This window comes from Carcharhinus amblyrhynchos, chromosome 19 (genome assembly GCF_965287045.1).
Source record: "Carcharhinus amblyrhynchos chromosome 19, sCarAmb.v2.hapA, whole genome shotgun sequence".
NCBI classification, from domain to species: Eukaryota; Metazoa; Chordata; class Chondrichthyes; order Carcharhiniformes; family Carcharhinidae; genus Carcharhinus; species Carcharhinus amblyrhynchos.
Window position 1 is genome coordinate 19,007,741 of NC_137342.1, and position 18,301 is coordinate 19,026,041.

The 18,301-nt window shown below is 39.7% G+C and overlaps 1 protein-coding gene across 1 annotated transcript in view; it reads right to left on the minus strand.

Moving 5' to 3' along the window:
- The window catches only part of cog5 (component of oligomeric golgi complex 5), a 101,181-nt gene that overhangs the window by 5,287 nt on the left and 77,593 nt on the right, over nucleotides 1–18,301 (minus strand). Inside the window, exons 13-19 of the mRNA XM_080207334.1 lie at nucleotides 16,783–16,944; nucleotides 15,296–15,395; nucleotides 10,303–10,413; nucleotides 8,961–9,023; nucleotides 5,659–5,762; nucleotides 1,849–2,080; nucleotides 272–348 (exon numbers count right to left, since the gene is read on the minus strand). Of these exons, the coding sequence (XP_080063460.1) occupies nucleotides 272–348; nucleotides 1,849–2,080; nucleotides 5,659–5,762; nucleotides 8,961–9,023; nucleotides 10,303–10,413; nucleotides 15,296–15,395; nucleotides 16,783–16,944 (849 nt within the window). The remainder of the gene's footprint in view (nucleotides 1–271; nucleotides 349–1,848; nucleotides 2,081–5,658; nucleotides 5,763–8,960; nucleotides 9,024–10,302; nucleotides 10,414–15,295; nucleotides 15,396–16,782; nucleotides 16,945–18,301) is intronic.

The following is an 18,301-nucleotide window of genomic DNA, read 5'->3' on the forward strand; positions in this document are numbered from 1 at the left end:
ACGACACCTTGAACAGAATTAAAAGAGAAAATGTTGGAAAATTTCAACAGGTGGTCTGCCAACATTTGTAAGGAGAGAAAAGAGCTGACGTTTCGAGTCCAGATGACCCTTTGTCAAAGCTTTGACAAAGGGTCATCTGGACTCAACGTCAGCTCTTTTCTCTCCTTACAGATGTTGGCAGACCTGCTGAGATTTTCCAGCATTTTCTCTTTTGGTTTCAGATTCCAGCATCCACAGTAATTTGCTTTTATTGAGCAGAATTAAGACTGACCTGAATGATCTCAGTAAACGGTAGGATTTTCCAAGATCTGACACTCTTCGACAAAGAGGCGCCACAGCTAACTCCATCTGCAATATTGCAAGATATACTGTAAGTTCAAACAAAACATATTATTAAGCTAAAACTTTCAACTAGGTTTTCTTATTCCTTTTGGAACATGCAAAAAAAAATCAGGGAGTGTACCCTTCCTTTTTTCTCCCAAAAGACTGGTTTGGATACAATTTACTTTGAATCTGAGAAACTTGAGCAGGAAATGTAACATTTGTATAACACACATAAATATGTAGAAACTTCATAACACAATTAAGTTTATGCACATTAACTTACAAATGTAGAACAGTATAAGAAATATGTCATTCTCTGATAATTAGAAATTGATAGAATTTAATGTCTATTTACATAAAAACAAATCATCCTGCCAGCAAAAATAAAGACTGAGGATGAATATCACTGAATATACATTTATATTACCAAAGAGTAAGGTAAGTACATTTTAAAATTCTAAACTATATATCTATCTAACCTTAACCTTCATAAACACAAGAAACCAGGAGGCCGAATGGCCTCTCAAGCCTGTTCCATAATTAAATACTACTGCGGTTGATCTTGTATCACAACATCACTTCCCATCTATTCCCTACAGCCCTTGAGTCTCAGATCAAAAGTCTGTCCATCTCAGCCTTAAATGTACTCAACAATGGAGCACCCACAACCCTCTAAATTCTAAGGATTCACAATCTATAGTGAAGAAGTTGTTCCTCATCTCAATATTAAATGATTAATCCTGAGGCTGTGCCCCATGTTCTAGATTCACCAGCCAGAGGAGCCAATTTAGCGAGTGAATGAGCAACAAATGCTGGCCTTGCTAGCGACATTCACATCCCATGAATGAATAATAAAAAACCATCAAACCTCTTCAGAACCTTGTATGTTTCAATGAGTTCATCTCTCAAATTTTCTAAACTCCAGTATCACAGAATCCCTACAGTGCATTGAGTCTGCACCAATTCTCCAACACAGCATCTTATCCAGGCCCTTCCACCCTATCCCCATAACCCCACATACTTTTCCCACTAATCCCCTTAACCTCCACATCTTGGGACACTAAGGAACAAGTTAGCATGGCAAATCCAGCTAACCTGCACATCTTTGGACTGGGGGAGGAAACTGGAGCACATGGAAAACTCACACAGACACAAGACGAACGTACAAATTCTATATCTCAACATAAACTTGATCAATTCTCAGAAACACAAAGTTCTGATTCTTTCTAAAATGAACAACTTGTTGGATACCATGAGTTTAGAGCAGGCAAATGAGAGATAGTTGATTTAATCTTTGGCTTAGGAAGGAACTAATTTTCACTGATTCACTCTGTCTATCAAAGTATATATCCTGGAATTTTTGCTTAGTCATTTCCTACTTCAGCAGTAGTGTCTGTTAAGAAGTGAATCATTACCTTGTAATTTTTCATTGTTCGTAATGATTCTCAATTTGTATTGTGGAATGTGAAAATATAAATCAACAAGGACAAAGAAAAAAAAATAACACCTGGTATTAGCTCTTACCTGTGCAAAATCTGCAGCCAACCTCATTTTGCCTCCTTCACCCAGTGGTCTCAGTAGACTTGCATTACGGATAAATAGTTGAATAGCTCTCTGTGCAATATGTTCTGTGTTGTCATAGATGAAGTCCACGCACTCAAAGTTTTTAAAGTAGTCACTCATGACACGTGATATAAAACCTTGTAATTCTTTCATGTAGAGAGAACATGGGACTTCTGGCTTCCCAGATGAAGACCTATAGAAATGAACACAAATCAATCATTATTCTAACTACTCTTTCAGGTCAAACAACAGACAAGCTTAGTTCTACCTCAAAAAATGTAACATTTTTCTTTTTCTTCTATTTAATGGCAGTTACCAAATTTTAAAGTGATTTGCAACTAAGATCCCCACTTTAGCTAAAGTTTGCCTTCTCAGTTTTGGCCTCTTCTGATGCTCCCTTCCATCTTGCCATTGCTAAAACACACCATTTCCTCATTTACTGCACTTTATTCCCTTGACCCCCCAATTTGTTCATGGGATGTGTGCCATGGACAATAAATGCTGGCCTTGCCAATTCCTTCAGAAGATAACCATGATGTGGTACATGTGGAGAAAGTACACTATTAAGTGTTATTACGGTGATACAGCAAAACAGCATGGAAACCAAGTCCTTTGACTCAGCCGATCCATGCTGCCCTCCCAGCCAATCGCAATTGCCCACATTTGACCTGTATCCTTTTAATCATTTCCCATTAATGCATTTATCCAAATACTTTTTAAATAATGCTATTGTAACTTCCTCAACCACTTTCTCTGGCAGCTCATTCTTTGAGTGAAGGCTTTGAGGCTGTGGCCTCTAGTTCTGGTCTCCTTTCTAAGTGGAAAGAATCTCTCTACCTCTACCCTATCTCGCCCCTTCATTATCTTGTAAGTCTCTATAAGATCCCCCCTCAGCCTTCTAAACTCCAACGACTATAGGCCCAGTCTATTTAATCTCTCCTCATAAGCTAACCCTCTCATCTCCGGAATCAGCCTGGTGAACCTCCTCTATATTCCCTCCAAGGCCAATATATCCTTTCGCAAATAAGGGGACCAAAACTGCACACTGTACTCCAGTTGCGGCCTCACCAGTACCCTGTACAGTTGCAGCAACACCTCCCTGCTTTTATATTCTATCCCCCTCGCTATAAAGGCCAACATTCCATTTGCCTTCTTGATCACCTGCTGCACCTGCAGACTGAGTTTTTGCAATTTGTGCACAAGGGCCCCCAGGCCCCGCTGCACAGTAGCATGCTGCAACTTTTCACCATTTAAATAATATTCCATCTTACTATTACTTCTTCCAAAGTGGATAACCTCACACTTGCTAACATTACCTCTGAACTCTTGATATCACACTTTTAAAAGCATCCTGTTTGCCAGTCATTCCTTTCCGTTCATACAGACTCACCCAATCGACAGCCGCTAGATGCTACGCAACGTCCCCAATATTGGCCCTGCTCCAGTTTAGGTCTTAACCTGTGGCCCCTTACTATCTTTTCCATAATTATTTTAATACAAAGAACAAAAAAAACAGCCCGGGAAACAGGCCCTTCAGCCCAACGAGCCCACGCCGCCATCTCGACACCACCAGTCCCCCTCTCCACCCATGACCCTTGCCTAATACTAATTATGTTATGGTCACTGGACCCTAAGTGCTCCCCATGTGACACTTAAGTCACTCGCCCTACCTCGTTTCCTAAGAGAAGATCCAGGGTTGCACCATCCTGAGTAAGGCCCTCTATATATTGATTCAGGAGACAAATTCCACCCGTCCAGGCTTTTTGCATTCTGGGTGGCCCAGTCAATACTGGGGAAATTTAAATCTCCCACTCGTACTACCCTACTATTCTTATAATTAATAAGAACATAAGAAATAGGAGCAGCAGTAGGCCATCTAGCCCTTCGAGCCTGCCCCACCATTCAATAAGATCATGGTTGATCTGAAGTGGCTCAGTTCCACTTTCCCACTTTCTCCCCATAACCCTTAATTCCCTTGCCTACCAAAAACCTACCTACCTGTGTCTGAAATATATTTAGCGAGGTAGCCTCCACCACATCAATGGGCAGAGAATTCCAGAGATTCACCCTCTGTTCTAAACTGCACCTCCCCTTATCTTGAGGCTGTGCCCTCTAGTCCTGCTGTCCTTTCTGAGCGGGAAGAATCTCTCTACTTCTACCCTATCCCTCCCCTTCATTATCTTATACGTCTCTGTAAGATCCCCCCTCATCCTTCTAAACTCCAACGAGTACAAACCCAGTCTATTCAGCCTCTCTTCATAGTCCAACCCCCTCATCTCCGCTATCAGCCTAGTGAACCTCCTCCGCACTCCCTCCAAGGCCAAAATATCCTTGCGCAAGTACGGCGACCAAAACTGCACACAGTACTCCAGCTGCGGCCTCACCAGTGCCCTGTACAGTTGCAGCAAGACCTCCCTGCTTTTATATTCAATCCCCTTTGCTATAAAGGCCAGCATCCCATTTGCCTTCCTGATCACCTGCTGCACCTGCAGGCTGGGTTTTTGCGACTCATGCACAAGGACCCCCAGGTCCCTCTGCACCTTAGCATGCTGCAGCTTTTCTCCCTTTAAATAGTAATCCTTCCTATTATTCCTGCCAAAGTGGATAACCTCACACTTGCTAACATTGTACTCCATCTGCCAGGTCCTCGCCCACTCGCTTAGCCTATCTAGATCCCTCTGCAGACTTTCCACACCCTCTGCACAATTTGCTTTTCCATTTATCTTCGTGTCATCAGCAAATTTCGACACCCTACACTCAGCCCCCTCCTCCAGATCATCGATATAAATGGTAAATAGTTGAGGCCCCAGCACCGATCCCTGGGGCACTCCACTAGTCACCAACCACCAATCAGAATAGCAATCAGAATTATCTGCAATCTCTCTACACATCTGCTCCTCCAGTTCCCGCTGGCTATTGGGGGTCTATAATGCAGTTACATCAGAGTGACCATCCCTTTCTTGTTTTAAGCTCTTTCCATATGGACTCATTTGATGAACGCCCAAAAGATATCCTCTCTAAGGACTTTTGTCATACCCTCCCTCATCAAAAAGACAACTCCACCTCCTTGCTTACCTGAACCTCTATTACACCTAGAGTCAGAGAGTCATAGAGGTTTACAGCATGGAAACAGGCCCTTCGGGTCAACTTGTCCATGCCACCCTTATTTTTTTTAAAACCTCTAAGTTAATCCCAATTACCCGCATTTGGCCCATATCCTTCTATACCCATCATACCCATGTAACTATCTAAATGAATTGTACCTGCCTCTACTACCATCTGTAGCATCTGTATCCTTGAACATTGAGCTGCCAGTCCTGCCCTTCTCTCAGTCATGTTTCTGGTATGGTGATAATATCCCAGTCTCCACAGCGAAAATACATTCTGAGCTTGTGCACTGAAATATATGCAGTTTAAACCATAAGTTTTTTCTATTCCTTTACTGTGCCCCTGGCTACAGGTCACTTCTACCCCAGAAGAGATCCCAAAGATCCAAGAACACAGATCCTTGCCCCCTGCACCAGCTCCTCAGCCACACATTCATCTGGCCTATCTTTCCGTTTCTGTCCTGACTGGTACATGGCACTGAGAGTAATCCGGAGATCACTATCCTTGAAGTCCTGATTTTTAACTTCTCACTTAACTCCCTATACTCATTCCACAGGATACCATCCTTTTTCTACCTATGTCATTTGTACCAATGTGTACAACAACCTTGAGCTGTTTGCGCTCCCCCTTCAGAATGTTCTTCAATAATTGTCTAATAATTACCCTGAAAAGTCTTCTAAATGCATCGTAATAATAATGGCCTCAATGGAGTCTTCCACAGAGTTCAGTAATGGCTGTACTGCATTTCCCATGAGAGCCTGAATTGTCTGAAGAAGTGAAATAAAGATTTAAAATTGGTATGTAAAGTCAACGACATGTTAAGCAGCTTTTAAACTTGGTGAGTATATTGTCTTCAATTTGGCACTGAAAAATATTTAAAACAATTTGGGCAATCTTAACAAATCTTTCCAATTGCATAAAACTGCATACAGTTCAGCACAAATAGGTGCAAAATAGCAAGTTTATCAATCGATTCCATAAAGGTGACGCTTAGGCCAGGAATGAAAAAATTCATATTGATACAGTAGTTACAAAAGGTCTGGATGAATATACCTGTTAGAAAAAGAACGATAAATCCAACAACTGGCAAGCATCAGAAATTTTAGACACAATAATCCAGGTCAAAATTAATTGGCATTTGGAAAAGTATGAATTAATAAATGACAGTCAGCATGAATTTATTGAAGGAAAACTGTTTATCTGGCTTGATTAGGGTGATGACGGCAGTGTGGGTATGTACAGTAAGTCCTCACTTCAAGTTGTGAACGTGCTTCTGAAAATCATGAGTAAGTAAAACAACTTTAAGTGAATCATGGGCTCCTATAGGAATAAATGCTAAACCAAAGTTATATTCCTTCGGACATTACTCACCTAGAGAAACAAAAAATGTACAAGTTGAAATACTGTATCATACATGTGCAATTCTCTGCACTCCTAGCTGAAATACATCACTAAATATAAAAGAAATACAATATAAAGTTTCCTTTTAAAAAGTCACCGTACCTATAGTCACCTCAGTCAGTGCACAGTACTTTTAGATTGACCAGTGACCTGCACTGACCAACTTCAACCACGAGATGGAGCCAAGGACTTCAAACTCAGGAGCAGGAGTCGGAACCACTGAAGTATAAAATCCCAGGACCCAGACAAGGAAAAAGCACCAGAGTCGGCAGGTGGGGTTAAGACACAGAGAAAGTTGGAAGGCAGCAGATGGCAACATGTAAGGGGTGGGCGAGGAAAAGGTGGGGGAAAGTGAGGCAAAGGAGAGTGGGTTGCGGCAAGGCCAGGAACAGGAGAATGTGGGACTAAGAGTGAGGGTGGACTCACTGCAGAAAAGATCAAATGAGCAGACAAACCAAAGATGAAGTCTGTGGCAAGCAATGCTAAGGTGAAACTGATTGAATGGATATACTGGCACTCTTAATGAAGTTAAAGTGAAACTCCATATAAGCTAGGACTTACTGTACAACTGAACTTTTAAAGGCACTTGATAAAAATGCCACACAAGAGATTTGTGAGCAAATCTAAAGCCCATGGGATAAAGGGATTTTGGCAGTATGAATACTAAATTGACTAAGGGGCAGAAAGCAGGAGGTGGTGAACAGTTGTTTTTCAGACTGGATGGAAGTATACACAGAGCTGTTTCCCCAGGGTCAATATTGGGGCCACTGCTCTTTTAGCATGCATTAATGACTAAAAGGTATAATTTAAAACTTTGCATATGGCATGAAACTCCAAAATGTAGTTACTCATACGGATAACCAGAATAGATTTCAAAAGAGTACAGGACTGATGAAACATAGCAAATGAAATTTAACATACAAATGTGTGAAGTAATAATATATTTTGGTTTGAAGAATGAGGAAATATAAACTAAATGGAACAATGTTACTGGGAGGTGTGGGAATAGAGACCTGGGCATGTTTACACACAAATATTTGAAGGTGGCAGGGCAAATTGAGAAAATTGTTAAAAATCATACGGGCTCCTAGGCTCTATTAATAGAATTGTACAGGACAAAAACCAGGCAGTTATATTAAATTTATAGAAAATACTGCTTAAGCCACAGCTGGAATATTGTGTTCAATTCTGAGTACCACAACTTAGGAAGGATTTCAAGACCCTGCAGGAATTCAGAATAGAATTAGTCAAATAGCAGAATAAATGAAGAACTTAAGTTATGCAGAGAGACTAGAGAAGCTCGGGTTGTTCTCCTTAAGCTAGATTAAACAGATATTACAGAGGAATTCAAAGACGTGAAAGGCTTTGATAGAGTAAATAAAAAGTGACATTAGGGTTTGTTAAAGCAGTGAATATAATTATTTGAAATGCATTACCTGAAAGGATGGTGGAATCAGATTCAACACTAACTTTCAAAAAGGATTTGAATAAATGCTCGAAGGGTTTTAAAATTTAAAGATTATTTATTAGTGTCACAAGTAGGCTTACATTAACACTGCAATTAAGTTACTGTGAATATCCCCTAGTCATCATACTCTGTTCGAGCACACTGAGGGAGAATTTAGCATGGCCAGTTCACCTAACCAGCATGTCTTTCAGATTGTATGAGTGCCCAGACTGTGCACGGACAGTGACATAAGCCGGGAATTGAACCCAAGTCACTGGCAAACACTGCTGTGAGGCAGCAGTGCTAATCACTGTGCCGAAAGAGAATCACTTCCAGAGCTATGAGGAAAGGATTAGATAGGGTGGACAGTGAGAGCCTTTTACCTCGGATGGTGATGGCTAACACAAGGGGACATAGCTTTAAATTAAGGGGTGGTAATTATAGGACGGATGTCAGAGGTAGGTTCTTTACTCAGAGGGTAGTAAGGTCGTGGAATGCCCTGCCTGCAGTAGTTGTGGACTCGCCAACTTTAAGGGCGTTCAAACGGTCAGCGGATAAGCATATGGATAACATTGGAATAGTTTAGGTTAGAGGGTCATTAGATTGGTTCCACTGGTCGGCACAACATTGAGGGCCGAAGGGCCTGTACTACGCTGTAATGTTCTATATTCTATGAAAGAACAGTGGAATGAGACTGATAAGATAGCTCTTTCATGGAGCTTGCACAAGCACGATGGCTTCCTGTGATGTTTCATACCATGACAGACCAGAAGTATTTCTGAGGATGGTGATTAAGATACGTTACTGAGCCAGATAGATGCAATGCAACTGATCATGTCATGCCTCACTTTGGGGGGGCAGGGGGAAGAAACGACACTTCCATTAGGAATTTCCTTGGTGGCTGTTCCAATTGGCCAGTGTACCCTTGGTGGAAGATCGGCAGAAACCCATATAAACCATGTTATTGAGATTCTGATAATGTAAATGTCAATTTCAGATACTTTTTTTTAATTCAAACAAAAAGACCGAAAAAAGCAAGAACTGAAAATGTAATGCTGCATTCCTTAAAAAAAATACAAAAGACACAATAATATAGCTGAAGTGGTCTGTAATTTACCTCCAGAGCTGTTCTAATCGTTTGTTCAGCTGCTGACTGTAAGGAGCTGAAGGTAGACAGGACCTGGAAAAGTAAACAATAAGTTAAACTCTTGGTGAGTAGAACATTTACTTAAACATGTATCTATTCTCAATCTCCTTTTCAATAATGAAAGTTAAGTCCAGTTTTGAGCCTCTTTCTTCACCACATAGAACAAGTTCCCCAATCAACCTTGTAACTTTACTCTGAACTTGATCTAATGTATATTTTTTTAAAGATGGAATGCCCAAAGGGGCACTGAATATTCCAAATATGCCATCAAAGATAAATTAGGATAACGTTTTGACTGATTGAGGCCACAACAATTATGAAGTGAAGGAGGGAGACAAGATCATAAGATACCAATATCTTCTTTCCATTTGATGCTCGTGTCACTTATGGAGAATAAATGAATGAGAAAAAAATAACTGATCATATAAGCACTGGTCTGCTGCTTTCCAGTTTGAAACAGAGTTTTGGGTGGACTGTCACAAATCAGGTTGATATAAGTGTCAGAATAAAGGAATGAATTGAGGCCAAATGCCAATCTTCCCCTCCGAAGCGCTACCAAATTATGTTTCATAGTCTTACCCATCACACCAACCCCACCCTAAAGCAGGGAACACTGACTGACTCTCAACAGCCCTGCCAAAGTTAAACAGCCGCAAGACATAGTTAAACTAAATGCCTTGCCTCCTGTTTGAAATACTGTCAACCCCCAATTACTGGGAGAATAGGAGTGGTTTCAATAAGGGGCCCTCTTCTGGGAGAGGGAGTCTGGTAGTGGCCATCTTTCCATGTTTTCTGCCATCATATCTATGAAGATCCCAGGGCACACACATTAAAAGCACAGATGAATCGTGCGTTTATGATCCCTTCAATGAGGGATTTTCCAATACATTTGCACTTCAGTCCTTAGCAGCAGAGGGGCCTGCTCTTTGTAACACACCATTGAGAGCATATCCTACACTTTTAAACAATTTCGACCAGGAAAGGAGGTTGGATTATGCCAGGAGATGGAAATCCCAACCTGGTGAAACTCTACATCAAAACTGCTCCTGAAGAAAATTCAGTCCCTTAGGCTAAATTCTATGTCTTCATTTCTTGATAATAAGGGGGGAAAATGAAAATATTACTCAATATAAACACTGGAAAATGTTAATTATATACCAAAATCTAATCTACAGGTTTCACAATATGCCAGGCATTACAAAACTATTTTTTTTTCCTACATTCTTCATTGTTTTTCATATTTGCTCAAAGCAATTAGCATTGTTACAAATTAATAGAAGTTACATTCTCAGCAATAAATTCCAAACCCTACCTTCAACATTGATTGATAAAATTTGTACAGTGAATTCACCACTGCTACATTTCTCCTCTGACCCTCTGTCAGTGGTCCAATCACTTGACTGGCATCACCCTGTGTGGACAGCTGAAGAAAAAAAATCCTTAAATTACACTTATTTGATTTTGAATAATTTGATATGTAATTCGGTGCACAACATTTCCTTATTCATTTTTAACAGCATAAAAGCTGAGGAAAGCAAAGGGAAACAACAAAAACTGGTAAGTAGCAAGACTGGTTTTCATCAGGAATTTTACTCATAGGTCCTGTTCAATCAATCTGCTTAGGCTAAACTTGTCCAGGCAAATTTGAATGTACTGCATAACTGAGAAATTCCGTATAAAGTCTGTCACCAAGAATGCCTATTTGCATCTCTGAAATATCACCTTTCTCCATACCTACTTCATCCCCACATTTAACACCATCACATTCATCGCCATCCTTTGCCTCCTGCATTTGAGTTTGGGCAACGGCAATTTCTGTCCCTCAGCACCCCACCAAAATAAGGAAATCCTTCAGCCCTCATGCTCCTGCCCTCAAATTCTCTTTGCAAAACCTCTTAGACCAGTAATACTTCTTGCCACTTTTTAAAGGCTTCTGAAATTCTTTGTTTGATGCCATCTCACCTAACTCCTCTCATTTTCTGCTCAGTGTCTAAATCCATTTTCCTCATATGGCGAATTGCTTTGGGAAGTTTACCTTCAATCAAAGAGCTCCATAAGTGTATGCAAGTATCAATATATATATACACCGTACATAGAGAAGGAAAGGAGATAGAGCAGATTGTGGTGTTAGTCATAGCTAGGGTGTAGAAAAAGATCAACTTAGTGTAAGGTAGGTCCATTCAAAAGTCTGCTGACAGCAGGAAAAAAGCTGATCTTGCATCGGTTGCTATGTCTCCTCAGACTTCTCTACCTTTTTCCCGACAGGGGTCCTTAATAATAATGTTGGGTGCTTTTTTGAGGCACTGGGAAGTGTAGACAGAGTCTATGGGCTGGTTTGAGTAATGGAGTGAACTTTGTTCACAACCCTTTGTAGTTTCTTGTCATCTTGGATGAAGCAGGAGCCATACCAAGCTGTGATGCAAACAGAAAGAATGCTTTTTATGGTGCATCTGTAAAGGTTGGTGAAGAGTTGTAGCTGACATGCCATATTTCCTTAGTCTTCTGATAAAGCAGAGGCATTGGTGGGCTTTCTTAACTGTAGTGTTAACATGGAGGGACCAGGACCAGGTTGTTGGTGATCTGAACGCCTAAAACGTGAAGCTCTCGACCCTTTCTACTTCATCCTTATCGATGTAGACAGGGGCATGTCCTCCACTATGCTTCCTGAAGTCGATGACTATCTCCTTCGCTTTGTTGACATTGAGGGAGAGATTATTATCATTGCACCAGTTCACCAGATCCTCTATCTCTTTCCTGTTCTTCATCTCATCATTATTTGAGAGCCGACCACTATGGTGGTGTCATCAGCAAACTTGAAAATTGAGTTGGTGGGGAATTTGGCCACACCATCATAGGTGTATAAGGAGCATAGCTGAGGGCTGAGAACATAGCCTTGTGTTAAGGACGATCGTGGATGAAGTGTTGCCTATCCTTACTGACTGCAGTTTGTGGGTTAGTAAGTCTAGGATCCAATTGCAGAGGGAGTAGCCGAGCTCCAGACCAGAGTTTGGAGATTAGTTTTGTAGAAATAATGGTGTTGAAGGCAGAGCTGTAGTCACTAAATAGGAATTTGACATAGGTATCTTTGTCATCTAAGTAATCCAGAGTAGTGTGTGGGGTCAAGGAGATGGCATCTGCTGTGGCCCTGTTGATAGGCGAACTGTAATGGATCCAGGCATCTGGGAGAGCGGAACTGATTCGTGCCATGATTAACCTTTCAAAGCATTTCATAATGACGGATGTCAGAGCCAGCGGATGATAGTCATTTACGCTGTCTGGCTTTTCTGCTGGTAGGACAGAATTTGTACAGGGGTGGTAATGGAGAAGGCTGAGACATCAGCTGTAAGTTCTGATTCAGTGAACATGACTATGAGTGGCAGTTGCAATTGTGTATTATCAAAATTACATTGTATACCGTTCACGTTGAATTTTTGCTAGACTGGCCTATAAGACAAATTCACAATTTTAAGTCCTCAGATGCTAGCGAGGATGACTTTGTAGGTTTGACAGGACAGGTCTGTTGTTTCCCATTGCCTAGGTCAATGCCAGATCACCTGTCAAGGTTTATTCCTTTTCAACTTTTCAGTAGTGCTTTGATATAACTAAATGGTCACTTCAGAAGGCAGTTAAGTGTCAATCACATTGCTGTAGGTCTGGAGTCATATGCAAGTCAGACTCTTAAAAAAAAAAGCATATTTCCTTCCTTCAAAAGTTATTCGTGAACCAGATGAGCTTTTATGAAAATTCAGCAGTTTCGTGGTCACCATTACCGGGGCTAACATTTTGTTCCAAATTTGTTAATGAATTGAGGTTAAATTCCATCAGCTGCTGTGGTGGGATCTGAATTAGTGTCTCTGGAACGTCAGCCCAGGCCTTGGATTACCACTCCAGTAACATTTCAATTATGCCACAGTTGCCTACATCACTATGCTGGCACTTCTTACACCACTACACTACCCTTTCCTCACACTGCTGGGTCCTGAACTTCATATGATATAGGAGCAGGAGCTCATGTGCAGCCTAGCATAATGGCACAACGACAAAAATTTTGGGCTATGGTTAAACATCTGATTTGCTCAAAACCAAATCAAACTTGGATACATTTCATCAGTGTTTAAGCAGGAACAGAAACAAGAGGGATTCAATGCCAATTCCAAGGAAGATTGAACTGACAGTTTATTGCTGCCAATTAATGAGTAAACACTTCCATGTAGCAAAATGAGAAGCCAAAATAGGAAGTGACTGATCATGTGGAAATTTGCTATGTCTGTTACAACTCTCACCAACTTCTACAGATGTACCATAGAAAGCATTCTTTCTGGTTGTATCACAGCTTAGGATGGTTCCTGCTTAGTCCAAGACCACAAGAAACTACGAAGGGTCATGAATGAAGCCCAATCCATCACTCAAACCAGCCCCCCATCCATTGGCTGTCTACACTTCCCACTGCCTCGGAAAAGAAGCCAGCATAATTAAGGACTCCATGCATCTCGGACATTCTCTCTTCCACCTTCTTCCATCAAGAAAAAGGTACAAAAGTCTGAGGAGATGTACCAGTCAATTCAATAGCTTCTTCCCTGCTGCCAGACTTTTGAATGGACCTACCTCATATTAAGTTGATCTTCCTCTACACCCTAGCTAAGACTATGCATTACATTCTGCACTCCTTTCCTTCCCTATGTACAATAATGCTTTGTATAGCATGCAAGAAAGAATACTTTTCACTGTATACTAATACATGTGACAATAATAAATCACATCAAATCATAGAACAAATCTCCAGAACAATGTACTGCATGTTGACTTTAGTAAGCATTTTACCTTAAGAATCTAGATTTAGCTTTTGAATACATTTTGCATGTGCATGGACCCAAATTCATTTGTAATTCAAATAAAGATCTGTCCATCAAATCACTACTTATAAGAAAGGCTGTTGATGCCCACAGGATATTTTAATTAATTGAAAACTTGTATGAAACACAAATATTGCAAGAAAAACAGGTACAATTATTATCAGCAGCCACAGTAATATAATTAAGTTTTTCATAGCTGTCTTTAGGTTAGCAATAATTTTCCTAATATAAGAAAATACAGAGTGGGATACTAATAAGGCATGGCATGGAAAGATATGATTGGGACATCACCAATTCACCCTGAAATGCTATTAAATTTAGTGTTATGGTTCAGGTAATGAAACAAGAAGTTGGTGTTCGCAGACTGAAACCAGTGAATTCATAATCTAGCTAAATCTTCAAGTGATCAATAAATGTAGACTTGTTTTTGTTTATGGCTGTTACTAAAATATAATTTAGGACTATGACTGCCAAATTTGCAGTACAACCTGCAGTCTTTTATTAGGTTTATATTTTATCAGAAATGTCATTCTGTTTATGTTAGAACGTCAACTGGGCTACCATGATATATACAAAACTAAATTACATCAGATAAATTCTGAATTTTCTCCTCTATGAGCAAAACACAAGCTAGGTACCTCTACCTACAAGTCCTTGGTCACATCAGGTAAGCATTGTAAACATTAATCTAAATCATGGATTACAAAGGGGAGATTTCAATATCAAAAACGAAAAATGTAACAAGATTATGATTTGTTTACGTAGAGAGCATCGATTCCAAATGCATCTCAATTGCAGTGGAACAATCTATAGCAGAATCCAGTCACTGATGAACAAGTTATCTTAGTATTCTGATGTACTTGCAGTTGAATACAATGACACATTTTACTGAGTTTACTACTCAATTCAACCTGAAAATGCAATTTCTTTCCAAGCTTAACACTTTTAAGAGCAACAAATTCATTCTATAGATCTAAATGTCACAGTTTCCCATGTATAAAAATGTTTCAACCCAACTATAAACTGACTTCATCTCCAATTACACTTAAAACACATTCATTTAGAAGAATCAGACATCAAAGGAAGAAAAAACAGTAGTTTATTTAACTTGCAGTTCTTGAGTCATCATTTGAACCAATGCTGCAAACAAAAATGTTGGTCTGATCTCCTTACTGTAGCTTAATCTATTCTCTTTAATCCAATACTCAACAAAGACTGTTCCTGATGTAATGAAATTTATGCCAGGAAACCAGATTTCACTATCAAAAATGAAACAATATTCCATGTTGAAACCGATTTAAGTGAAAAACGTTAGCGGTTTCAAAACTGTACAGAGATGAAAGAATCAAGTTTCATTTATATTTCATTCTTGTTCAGTACAAACCCCTATCCTTTCTTTCTCCCCCCCAACAGATCATTACTAACCTAATAATTGATGTGTACAATACTTACAAGTTGTTCAGATTTTACTCCAAATAGTTGGACAGTTTTAGCAACATTCCTTGCAACAGCCAGACTTAGGTTTGGATCCACAGAAGCCACATTAAATTCACTGAAAGCAGAGAGGTTAATACATCAAAAGCCACTTTAAATCTATATGTTTAAATTACAAATTTTAAATCAAATGATGCATGTATCAGAAGATTTTGTGTGTTGCAATGCAATCATATTATCTTTGACAAGCTTGATAACAATCTTCAGGAATTTCCATCTGATTGAACACACGTATTCCTGGAGGCCCCAAGAACAGTAGAGCCGGAAGAGCTAAAAATGTAAGATTATCTCCCGAGTCTGTACCAAGTTATGTAAACTCAACTGCAATAAGCACATAACAATTAGTCTCAGTTGGAGTTGGAGGGGGAAAGCCTGCCAGTGCATATGTGTCTGCTATTCATTGGCCCCTGTGAAAGTGTAAAAAGATTTGGGGTGAGAACAAGATTGGTCTCAGCTGCAATGCTTCAGCACCCTCCACTCCCCTACCAAGTTGAATAACTTGCATCACCACCATCAGATATAAATAACGAGTACTGGGAGGAGAGAACTTGGAGGTCTAATGGCGCTCATGAATCAAGACTCGGAAATAGATCAATGCCTTCCAAAGAAAACAGATCAGGAAAGAATAAAAGTGCAAATTTTGATCTACTGTATTTGCTGACTCTTACTCCTAAAATATAAGCTCTATGTTTTTCCATGCTCTGTCTGAACGTCACCCAAAGTGACTTAAAAAAGAGAATTCTGACAAGATGAACTTGATATCGGGATATTATTAATTTGCCCTTTTAACCTGTACAAATGAAGCTGCTGTGAATGTGCGTTTCATGTTTCATATTTACAGTGCTTCCTTCTGAAAGAAAACATCCATTTCCTATTGCAGCTTCTCACATTCACTTTAACAGACTGACTATAGTAAGAAACAGGAATTTATTCATAATGAAATAATGTTTCAGATAATTGTAAATTCAATTTCAGTGGCTTTAGAATCACTGAAAAATAAACTCATTATGTTCCATTCTTTCTGGGCACTTGGCCAACGAGCTCTGATCTATTTTTAATGATATATTTCCAAAAGGAAATGGCTTCAAGAAACAAATGGTTCGTAAGCATCAATCACAGAATCCATTGAAAATGGGGAAATGTTCATATAATTAGCAAATTCTATCAAACTTTGCTGTATAGAACATATCCAATATGTTGCTGTAATGGATAGCACGTTAATCATTTTACCCTTTTGGTATTTTCTTGCTAATCACTCAAAACCGATTGCTGAAAGGATTTCAATTGAATGTTCTAATAACTGTCCTCAAGTAAAACAACAGCAGCTTGCGTTTATAAAGTGACTTTAAAGGAATAACAAGCCTCAAAGCATTTTATAAGTGTTATCAAACAAACATAACAACAGTTAATTAACTGGTGTACATTTTTCTTTTTCCAAATCCTACCTTGCAATTGTTTTAATGATGCTATCGAGCTCATCATTTGAAGGTGGATTACGTCCTCCAGGAGGAAAGACAAGGTTGACGGGATCAAACAGCCGTGATAAGGATTTTGAGAGATAAGCAGATTCATAGAGTTGGACAGAATCTTTCAAGGCCTTCTCAGGGCTGAGGAAATTCGAATTTGTTAGAATTATCATTAATAAAAGAAATTAAGGCAATTCATATTCTTTCAATATGTTAACTGTTACTTGTTCTACATGGACTGACACTTGTTACACATTTAATTTTTTTGCAGCAACTATATATAATCATATGTTAACTTCAATGAAGTTTGCCTCAAATTCTTATCAACTTAATTTTAGCATTGCATGCCTAAACTTGCAATAATCATCATTAATTACATTAAAACATTAGAATGAACATAGAATGTATTTAATTGTTCATCATTAAAAATCTAAATTTCAGCAGCAAACACAACAATAATCTTTATTAAGACTCATGTGATTCATAAGAATATCTGTTCACATATCAACACTTCTTTCAATTCAGCATATTAAAAAATATCTGGACACAAATGCTGGCTCCTTGCCCAGCTTAATTTGAAACAGTTAAGAAATCTTACTATACTTATATGTATGCACATGTTTGGCTGGATTTTATCAGCCATTTAGTTATAAGCAGGGAAGTGGAGGGTGGGACCCATAAACAGGGGAGGAAGAGTATTTTATCAGTGATGAAAAATGAAGAGACTGCCCTCATGGCCAACAGCCATGATTTAACTGGTCAATTAAAGGCCTGCTCCAATGCTGCTGGCATTTTACCAACTGCAGGTGAGCCATCCACCTTGTGTAGTGGCTATCTTGTGAATCCTGGTAGATTTCCTGCAGAGGCAAATACATGATCAATGCTGTACCTCTAGGGAGCAATGGCTGTGCCCATGGCAACAACCTCCTACTTTCACCAACCCTCTTAAAGGATCTGCCTGACTGACCCTGTTGATCCCCAAAACCAGGGTGAATGTCCATCGCTGTAACCTATTCGTAGGGAGCAGTTCCAGAGGTAATCACTACTCCAGGTGCTGCTGGAGAGTTGCTGGCAATTGTTGGCTGGGCTCCTGTCATTTAATGTGATGGGCGACTCAACATTAGTCTAAATGCAGCCAGGGTGGGGCCTTAAATGGGCAGGGCAGGGCAGGGTTGCTGTGCTTTCTGGCCTGCTGTCATGGGCCCACCATTTTGAGAAAATTCAGCCTTTTCTGGGTATTTATAACAATTGTTAGCATTTTTTAACAAAGAAAGACATCCTAAGGAGCCTTTTTAGGAGTGTTATCAAGCAGAAGTAGACACTGCGTTAAATAAGTGGATGTTAAGGAAGGGAAGGGAATCGCAAACTTTAGGGCACAGGCAGTTGAATGCATGGTTATCAATGGTGGAGCAAGATACATAATTCCCTAAAAGTGGCGTCACAGGTAGATAGGGTCATAAAGAATGCTTTTGGTACATTGGCCTTTATAAATCAAAGT